At 40.4% G+C, this 10,784-nt stretch overlaps 1 protein-coding gene across 1 annotated transcript in view; it reads left to right on the top strand.

The window, feature by feature from the left end:
- The window catches only part of RNASEH2B (ribonuclease H2, subunit B), a 57,167-nt gene extending 48,826 nt beyond the window's left edge, over nt 1-8,341 (top strand). The window contains exon 10 of the mRNA XM_012648643.1: nt 8,025-8,341. Coding sequence (XP_012504097.1) covers nt 8,025-8,057 — 33 coding nt within the window. The 3' untranslated portion in view covers nt 8,058-8,341. The remainder of the gene's footprint in view (nt 1-8,024) is intronic.
- Nucleotides 8,342-10,784: the final 2,443 nt, after the last annotated feature.

Below are 10,784 nucleotides of genomic sequence, written 5' to 3'. Positions count from 1 at the left end.
TAGCACTGGAGCCTTTTTGTTGTTACAGTTTTCTTTAATCTGGAAGAATTTCTCATCTGCTCTTTGTCTTACTTAACATTTTGAACAGTACAAGCGAGTTATTTGGTAGAATGTGTCTCACTGTGGGTTTGTCTACCATTTGCTCTTGATTAAATTCAAGCTATACACTTTGGGCACCCACGGAAGTAATGTTGTGTCTTTCTCAGTGCTCTGTATCAGGACTCATGGTTTGTCCCAATATCAGTGATGTTAACTTTGATCACTTGATGAAGGTGGTGTCCCCAAGTTTATCCACTGAAAATTGTCATTGATTATCTTTGTAATTAATAAGCAATTTGTGGGTAAATACTCTGGGACTGTATAAGTATCCTATTCCATGTCAAATGTTTACCCACTAGTTTTAGGATCTACTCATTATTTTTCTAGCTCTATTATTTCTTCTGTATTTATCAGTTGGCATTCTTCTGTAAGAAAGAGTTTTCCCTTCTCTACTCACTTGCTCATTTATGAATTTATATCAGTCTGGATTTATAGATTTTTATTTTATCTGGTGGGTTATATTATCATTATCATTATTAATTTTGATGCTCCTGTTGTCCCAGAAGAGCCAGTAGGAGACCCTTCAAGCTGACTTCTGTATCTTTTTGGTATGTTTTCATTATTCTTTAATACGTCCTTACTTCTGGGACAGGGTGTTTCAGGCTTTCCTTGTACTTTCTTTGCCCAAGCCCTGAATTAGCCTTTTTTTCCAAAGAGCCCTGGTTCCTTTCAGTGGAGAATGGTGTTTAGAAACCAAGATCTAGTTAGTAGATGTGCTGGTTGTTATTGGTATGCCACTGCTTAGCTTAGCAGCCAAAGCTAGGAAATACGTGTTTATGTGTGTGTGTATGATGTATGCATACACATACACATGCTATATACATATCAACATTTCTGAATCTATATATGTATCAATATCTATTTATGTGTGTGATTTTTTTGTAGGTTAACTTTATCAGGTTGAGGAAGTTTTCTTCTATTCCCAGTTCACTGAGAGTTTTTATCATGAATAGATACTGAATTTTGTCAAATAATTTTTTTCATCTATTGAGATGATCATGTAGTTTTCCTGTAATAGACAATTATCTTTTAATATTTGAATTATGATGATTGATTTTTTAATGTCAAACTAACTTTGCATTCTTGGGATAATCCCTACTTGGTCACAATGCATTATTCTTTTCATATACAGTATGAGGTTTTATTTCCTAATATTTTATTAAGGATTTTCATATCTATTCATGAGGGATATTGGTCTGTAGTTTTCTTATAATGATTTTGATGTCAGAGTAAAACTGTCCTTATTACTGAGTTGGAAAATATTCTTTTATACCTATTTTCTGAAAGACTTTGTGTGAGATTGGCATTGTTTCTTCCTTGTATGTTGAACAGAATTCACCAATGAAGCCATTGGGGCCTAGAATTTTCTTTCTGGGAAAATTGTTAATTACTAATTAGATTTCTATAATAAAGAACTATTCTAATTTCCTGCTTTTCCTGTGCCAATTTTGGTAATTTATATCTTTCAACAAATATGTGGGTTTCATCTAGGTTGTCAAATTTATTGGCATAAGTTGTTCATCATGTTTTTATTATCCTTTTAATGTCTGTGGATCTGTAGTGATGTTCCCTCTTTCACACATGATATTGGTCATCTGTGTCTTCTTTTTCGTTTTAGTTTCTAACCAAGAAACTAAAGGTTTATCAATTTCTTTGATCCTTTCAAAGAACCATTGTCTTCAGACTTCCATAATTTCTGATGATACATTCATGGTACTTCTTATATTTCTTCTACGTTATATAATGTGTCCCTTCTCCTCCCTATCTTCTTTTAAGATTTTTTCTTTATTATTAGTTTTCAGCAAGTTGATTATGATGTGTTGATTTGGTTTTCTTTTTGTTTATCTTGTTTGAGAGTCTTTTAAGCTTCTTGAAGCTTTGAATTTATGATTTTCATCAAATTTGGAAAATTTCTGGCCAATATTTCTTTAAATACTTTTCTGGTTTTTTCCCACTTCTTCTCCCTCCTCCCCACCTCAGCTTTTGGGATTCCAATTACATGTATGCTAGACCACTGGATACTGTCCTCCAGGTCCTGTTGCTGAGTTTCTGTTCTTTTTTTTCTGTTCCATTTGTAGACAATTTCTCTTATATTTTCAAGTTTTGGATGAAAGGAAAGGCTCCTTAAACACTTGCGTTATCATCCCTACTGGAGGTCAGCCCCTTAACAACAGAAACTTTGTACTGTTCAAGTTTGTGTCTTGCACAGTGCTGGGCACATTATGTAATTAATTGGTAAATGTTGAGTACATGATAGCCAGACAAATTGAATAATCTAACCAGTATCTTCACTAGCTGAGACTTGACTGTTTTTTTCAAGGGACAAAGTCAAGATCTCTATCCTCCTTGGTCTTTCAAATTGTCTAAGCTGTTTTCTGGCCTTCTTTTTGGTTCTCGAACATGCCAAGTTGTTCCCACACTTCTGCCTTTGTATGACTGGTTTGTCTCTAGACCCCTTCCTCTGGATCTTTTACATGACTGATTCCATTTTTTCATTATCAGTTATCTCAAGAATCACTTCTTCCAGAAACCAATCCCTGACCTTCCTCACCTACCTCCACCCAGCTCCTAAGCAGTCACACTCCATCCCATTTTCCTGCCTTACTCTCTGCATAGGACCTTGCCTGACTGGTTCACAATTACACTCATGCCCTGTAAAAGGACAGTTTGGTCAACGACAGACCGCATATGTTGATGTGGTCCCATAAGATTACAATGGATTTGAAAATTTCCTGTTGCCTAGTGATGTCTAGCTATTGCAATGCCCTAGCACAATGCGTTTTCTGTGTTTATGATATGTTTAGATACACAATACCATAGTGTTAAAGTTGCCTTCAGTATTCAGTACAGTAACATACGGTATACATTTGAAGCCTAGGAGCAAAAAGCTACACTATCTAGCCTAGGTTTGTAGTAAGCTATCTCATCCAGGTTTGTGTAAGCATACTCTATGATGTTTACACAACTACAAAATTGGCTAAGGACACATTTCTCATAACATGTCCGTCATTAAGCAACACATAACTGTAGATGTATACACAGCATTTCACTTGGGGCAGTACACAGTAGGCCTTCAACAAGTATTTGTTGCACAAGACAATTAACCAACCAACCAACCAATTAATCCATATTGGACACCCTGGACAAGCATTCTGCAATACAGTATTGGAATTCTCAACAGCCTGTGGCTAAACCTTGAATTTCAAGATTCCTTCTGAAAATGGGTTTTCTGTGATTCACTAGTATTTGAAGTTGAAGGACATATTCATAAACTCATTCATAAACTTGTATGGGCCTTAAACATGTGTGTTAATGATGCTGGTAGTAAATGAAATGGAAATAGTCTTTAATCTCTAGATAAAGGGTTGTGAATTTTCTTCCGTCAGCCGATTGAACTGCACTTGCTGCAGTCATCTTGTCTACGTGTGTTGCAAGATCCATCTTGTCTATGTGTGTTGCTAGAATTCATCATTTACATCTGTGTGGCTGCGCTCATGTTAATAAATTTACTTTTATGTGGCATTTAGAGATTATTTATATCAAGCCTCCAACCTAAATTATTACTTTTATGTCCTTTTTTAAAAAATTTCAGAATATTATGGGGGTACAAATGCTTTTGTTACATACATTGCTTTTGTCCTGCTTGAGTCAAAGTTATAAGTGTGCCCATCACCCACATAGTGTAGATTGTACCTACTAGGCATGATTTCATTCATCCCCTCCTCCCCCACCCCCACTTGCATGATTTCTGTTGAGTTTTACTTCTGTCTGTGCACATGAGTGCTGTTTGGTTAGTTCCAATTTAATAGCGAGTACACGTGGTGTTTGTTTTTCTTGCAATACTTCACTCAGGAGAATGGTCTCCAGTTCCATCCAGATTGTTGTAAAAGGTATTAATTCATTTTTTTTAATGGTTGAGCAGTATCCCGTGGTATACGTATACCACGTTTTATTAATCCACTCATGAATTGATGGGCACTTGGGTTGATTCTACATCTTTGTGATTGTGAATTGTGCTACAATAAACATTCTAGTGCAAATGTCTTTTTGATAAAATGACTCTTTTTCCTTTGGGTAAATACCCAGTAGTGGGATTGCTGGATCAATTACTGAAGTTTGAGAATATATATGGTCTTTATAAACTCCTCATCTTCCCAGGATCTTTAGTAGATGCTCACATTGTGACTTAGCCATAAATTAAGTGGGAATTTAGGAAATTAGCAGTTTTGTTTTCTTGCATATTTGACTTTACATTCGATGCCAAAGTGAAATCCTAATTTCACTTGAAATGTGCAATATTAACTAAGAGTTGAATAATAATTAAAAAATCAAAAACAAAAAGTATTACACATGCCAAGTGCTGTTTCGGGGAATGATATTAGGAACAAATCAATATGAGCTTATATACACTGTCCATAGACCCACGTAAACACACGTGTATACACATAAGTACACACAAACATATAAACACCCACATATGTGTACAGATGCACACTTACACATACATATCCTATCCTTTCAAATTCTTTAGGGAGTTTCAAACTAGAACCTTTTTAGACTTTGTTATACTAAATGTTAGGATCCGTTAGCCTGCTCAAATCCTTTGGCCCTTTGCTTCTCTTACTGACATAATTTTTCTTTTTGAATAATGTGCTGCTTTGGGGAAAGCTTCGAAACATGTCTGTAAACTACAAAACCACTTGGTACACACATAAGAGCCTCCATCTTTTTTATCAAACCATACATATTTCTGAAACTGATCCCAGATTACCGACATTCTTTCCTTTTTTCTGCCTAATTTATCTTCAGTTCAAATTTCCCTCTCCCTCTTAGCCCTCACACCCTGTCATTTTTCAAGGTACTTCTATGGTTCCACACTCCCAGGGAGATTCTCCTCCATATGGTTTAAGGTGGACGTCAAGTGGAATTGTCTTTTGCTGGGTCAGGTCTGTTTCACGGTGTACTGCAGTTCATTCTGCAGGATCCTATTTCTCTTACTGGGGGTCTTACCAAGACACAAGGGCAAGCTATAGGTGAAAAACTAAAGTGTACCCAGTCACTTACTAAATACACAGTGTTGCTTATATTGTATGCTAACGTGTGACAACCACAGTAGACATATCTCAATCTTTAAAAATGTAAATGCAGTGGAAAAGCGACGCCAGATGCTCAACCATGTTTCAGTACTAAACAGACCAATGAACAGAAAGTGGCTGGATTGTTCCTGGTTGTCCTCTCAGTCCTGCCTTCACCCTGTGAGCCGTGGACAAATCATGGACACTGCTGGCCCACAGCCACTCTCCGTGTGCAGTGGGACTAGACCATCCAGTTTTTTATGTCTTTTCCTGCAGTCGCTGGTGCTTGAGGAGCCTTGTCTCCTTTACAGCTGGGAGGAAAGTGCTTTTGGAGTCGGCAGGCACGGAGTGTTTACCACCCACCGGGCCCTCCTCTAAATTCTTGAGATGGATTATCTCATGTGTTTCACTGGAAGAAACTACACCAAAATGCTCATACTGGCCATTGTGGTATCTGTGGTGTGTGTGTTTATGTGTGTGTATTTCTTTTCTTCATTTTCCAGAGAGGACCTCACTTTGCAATGGAAACAAATATAAAGAGTACAATTATTGGAAAGTAATAACAAAGACAGGCAAAGTGCTTTGCAATTTTTTAAGCATCTCTTACATGAATTTATGTGTTAAACCTTCCATAAACCACATGGCACAAAGGGTATTTTTTTCTCCCATTTTACAGTTGAAAAAGGTAAACTCAGCTCATTTGCCCAAGGTCACACAGCGAATAAATATCTGAGCCAGAACTTGAACTCAGGACCTGTGACTCCCAGACTCTCTACTACACCAAATTCCCTTTCCCCAGAGGCCCTGACCTCGACTCTGTTACATCCCAGAACATCACCTCTTCACCAGATTTGAGAGACAGCTTCTTGACATAGCTGAGGAATTGATGTTCTCTGTTCTTAAAGCTGATCTAACGTGACTAGCCGCTTTCTATCATGTATTTCCTCCCAAACATCCCTTTCTCCAGGATGAATTCAAAGTTTGGTGATCTCGAGTTAGCTGCATCATGCAGTCAAACCTCTTCCCAAAGAGCTCCAGGTCTAGGGAGGCAAGCAGAAGGGTGTTTCCCAAGTGATCCTGGAAGATGTCCACAGGCCTTGACCTCATCTGAATGATGGGAAGAAATGATGAGAATTCTACACTTTTGTATGCACTGAGATTTAGACACCCCTCAGGATTATTTATACACTCCTCAGGGCCATCAGACTGACCAAAAGCTTTCCTACCTGTGTTTAACAGTACTTTACAGTTTCACAGCAATCACCTACCAGTATTTAAATTCACCTTTACAACAGCCCTCCTAGGTAGACCAGAAGGGGGAGGTCTCCCTGTCATACAGAATGTCAAGTAAGGTTGCAAAGACTGTGGGTGGCGGAGTCCAGATGCCCTCCCTCCCTCCTCAAGCCCAGGTCTCTCCTTTTTGCTCATCCCAGGTTCTTGTTCATACCATTGTCCGTGTAGCTGATGCCATTTATCTTTAAGTAATCTTTTTTAATTGCAAATTTTATTTTCATATAGGAAAAACTCAGATTTAGTCTGCTTTGTTCTTGCTTTATTCGTAATAAACTCTGCAGGTCAATTTATCCTCAGCTGTGGCAAACCAGAATTTAAGTAAAGCTTCTACTTAGCTTGTGCATTTGCATGTCAAATCTTTAATTCAGCTATCAGTTTTTTAACATTTACCGTACTTTTGTTAATGTTATTTTGATGGTCTCACACCAATCAAGCCTATTCGAGAGGGGGAAAAGCACCAAATGAGATTTACGGAGGAATCAGAGCTTCACAGACGTTAAGAGAATTGTTACCTTACACATGCGTTTTAATCAGAATATGTGTAAAATTTGTCATGTTGTTAGTTCTTGCAAAAAAAAAAAAAAAAGAAACCAAGGAATAAACTTAGATTCATGGATTCCTTTAAGAACATCTGCTGAGCACCTGTTGTGTGCTAAAGATGTTCCAGGCACTGGAAATGAAGCTGTCAACATGGCAGACAAAAATACTTGCCCTCGAGAAGTTTCCATTCCATGGTGGGCCTGGTGGCATGTCAGTGCCAGGGGCTGCAGGAAAAGCTGAGAAGGGAGAGGGCAGAGTTCTGGGGAGCGGGATGGTCAGGGAAGGCCTCACCTCCTTGTTTTCTACATTATGGCATAGAAATCTGATTTCCATCCACATTTTTTTGGTAACTTATAGCTCCAGAATCAATTACTTTTAACTTTGTACTCAATAAAAAACCAACTTGTAGTAATTAAACTTGTTCAGTTTCATTCTTCAGAGGAATATTAGGTACTACTTCTATGAGCAAGTCCATACTTATCTATTTTTTTATACATTGGCATCTACATAAGGCTTCCTAATTGTTATAAAAGGATCTGCCTTTAAAAAAAACAAACAAACAAAAAAAAAACAAAAAAAGAAAATAAGAAACCAAAAGGAGGGAGAACGAGGAGAAAATGGTTTAAGAATTATTCATCTCAGAACCTTATTTTTGTGCGTTTCTTATATTTTCATGGTTTTTTCCCTAAAATCACAGCATCTGTTCCATAAGTGTGGGCAACCCTCATATTATATTGTATTTCACTCCCTTTAAACATTGAAAGAAAAAGAACACTTTTTGGCCCACTCCCCAGGAGCCCCACGTGAACCTAGCAGGAGACCTCAGGCTGGCCGCGACGGGAAGTTCTTCCTTCCTTCATCTGAGGTCGTCTCTTAGAAGGGAAAGTGCACAGCTGCCAACTGAGGCCGAAAGCGCCAGCTTTGCTTTTCTGTTCTAGAAGCTGCAGATGGTGCTGGGGTTTCAGGTGACTGTTTCTCCTCACCAGGACACAACACATGTTTTCCTTTCCTCCCTAGATGGCAGCACAAAGACGGAAAAGGGACAAGTGACGGTGGCTCCTTCCAAGCCCTGGCTGCGTCCCCTGCAACTTCAGATGTGCCCAAAGGGCTCTGACTTTTTCTTCTACGCTTTCCAGAAAAATCACCAAGTGCCAAAAGGTTTACTTTAAAGCGCTAACCGTGAACGCTCTATTGCTTTGATCAATACCACCAGTCTATGTGGGCAGCAACATTTCTCCCTGGAGCCCTTGGCAAGGCGGTACTGTCCGGAGCTGGAAAGCACCACAGAGAGTGCCTCTGCCCACAGTCGGAGGAGCTCCAGCCACATCTCCTTCTGCCCCAGCCTCTGCCCCCATAAACATGGGTGTCTTCCCAGTACAGTGCTTCAGATTCCAAATGTACAGAGGACAAGGCTCACTGTGAAATTTGGGTGGTTCATTAAGCCTGACCATGCTTGGGTCAGGCCAGCATGTTTTAGGTATGACTATGGGTGACTTAAGCACTTGATTCCACCCTGAAAGCTTTGATGAACCAAGTTTCAACCCTTACTTTAAATACTTACTGAGCTTTCTTTACTCCATATCAATTCGGCAGCTTCTAATTCATAGCAATACCCAAACATGTGCATTTTATGATCTCCTGGAGTTATAAACACTGCTTCATTTTAAATAGATTTGTCAAGTCTGTCTATTATTATTATTTACAGTGAGGGCACAGGATATGAGGGAAAGTTGGAGGTAGATGCCAAAAAGTAATTTAGTGGGGAATTCGGTGCATAGTAAATATGTTTTAGCAGGCAGTGGGAGCTTTTGTGCAATAATGTCCCAGGGTTTGAGCTGGCTCATCCACCAGACATGCAAAAGGAACGGGGTGGGTGCTGCTCAGTTGATCTTCTGCATTCTAACGGGACCACAAACCTCCTCTTCAGGAAATAATTTTGTTTCCGGATCTCTGACTCCAGGTAAGTAGAACATAGTTCTGGGAAGTAGTCTATAATTTTTCCACATGTCCTTTCACATGTAGAAATTTTTGTTAACCTCAAGGGATTTTTAACATTCCTGCACTTCTGTAGTTGATAGGTGAGTGAATCTTCCTCTCCAACAACCCAACTCAGGCCCGGTGTGGTGGCTCACGCCTGTAATCCTAGCTCTCTGGGAGGCCGAGGCGGGTGGATCGTTTGAGCTCAGGAGTTCAAGACCAGCCTGAGCAAGAGCGAGACCCCGTCTCTACTAAAAACAGAAAGAAATTAATCAGACAACTAAAAATATATAGAAAAAATTAGCCGGGCATGGTGGCGCATGCCTGTAGTCCCAGCTACTCGGGAGGCTGAGGCAGGATTGCTTGAGCCCAGGAATTTGAGGTTGCTGTGAGCTATGCTGACGCCAAGGCACCCAGCCCAAGAGTGACTGACTCCAGCCCAAGGGTGACTGAGCGAGACTCTGTCTCAAAACAAACAAACAAACAAAAAAACCCAACTGTAGGAAGTCAGTTGTGGACTTCTGGATATATCACAGGCTTCCAGGAGGCGGAGCACTACAGAAACGACCTGTTCGAAATCCGCGCCACCGTGGTAAGATCAAGAGCTTGACTCCTAGTTCAATACACAGTTGTGGAGTTCAAAACTATCTGGCTTGTCCCGTCCTCTGCTTGCACAATCCCAAGCACCATCCTTGGAGGTCAGCGTATAGTTTGGCTGCAGCAATTGCCAGCGCTTGGAGTGTCACTGCTAAGTAGGTTCTGTGTCCCTGAGCAAGCCGTTTAGCCTCTCAGGACCATGTCTCAGGGCAGGAGCACCCACCAGTGTGGTGGCTGTCAGGACGCAGGTGGAGCACTACCCTCTCTCTCCCTCCTCCAGAGAGACTTGGGGCTGGGAGATCTCTGTGGGGACCACCCTGTGCCAGAAGTGGGGGGCCCTCCCAGTTTGTGAAGGGCTTGTTGGCACAGTTCTGTTTCTTCCACTCCCCCTCATATCAGCCATGTCCTTGCCTTCTCTGCCCTCCCACTCTACAGACACACACACACACACACACACACACACACACACACACACACACCTAAGCCACTGGATGCTGGTGATGTTGTCCAAGTCGTCACTAAAAACCCTGCTCTCTTCCCTGTGCCCCAAGTTCATGTTCCATTGGCTTCTGGACATAGAAGAACTACTCATACTTCAAATTCAACACACCGAAAATTATAAAAATTCATTTGATTACTTTTTTTCTTTACATAAGTAATTTGTGACACATTTCCATGAAAAGACAGCAAAAGCAATCCCCACCTCTCACAGCACCAGTGCTACCCAGGGTCCCCTAGGCAACTGCATCCCTGGTCCTGAACCAGGTATCTTTCTTACTTATCCAATTTCCAACATCCAATTTCTATCTTTTTTTCTAGCGAGCAACCCTATAGTTGCTGTTCATGCAATCCGCTTCATCGTTTTATCTAGGAATCCGATCCCGTTGAGTCTTCCTTCAGAAGAACCTCATGGGAAAATTAAAATGAAAACAGATCAACAAATAGAAAACACCGGGATTCAAATAAAAACCCTTTCCTCTTGACACCCACTGCCACCAAGTGTAAGGCTGGTTCCCAGCTGGATTGTCAGCTCTCTTAAGGGCAGAGAGCACAGGACTTGTAGAAAACAGTCCTGCTCAGAGCTGGAGAGGAGGTGGGAAATGGGCCGTGCTGGGAAGAACATAAAGACATGCAACTTCTAGAGGCCGACTTGGAAGTAAATATCGAAATCCTGAATATGTGGCATTCCCTTTGCCTCAGCAA

Source organism: Propithecus coquereli, unplaced genomic scaffold (genome assembly GCF_000956105.1).
Source record: "Propithecus coquereli isolate 6110/MARCELLA unplaced genomic scaffold, Pcoq_1.0 Scaffold11, whole genome shotgun sequence".
NCBI lineage: Eukaryota > Metazoa > Chordata > Mammalia > Primates > Indriidae > Propithecus > Propithecus coquereli.
This window is presented reverse-complemented; position numbering and strand designations above follow the sequence as displayed.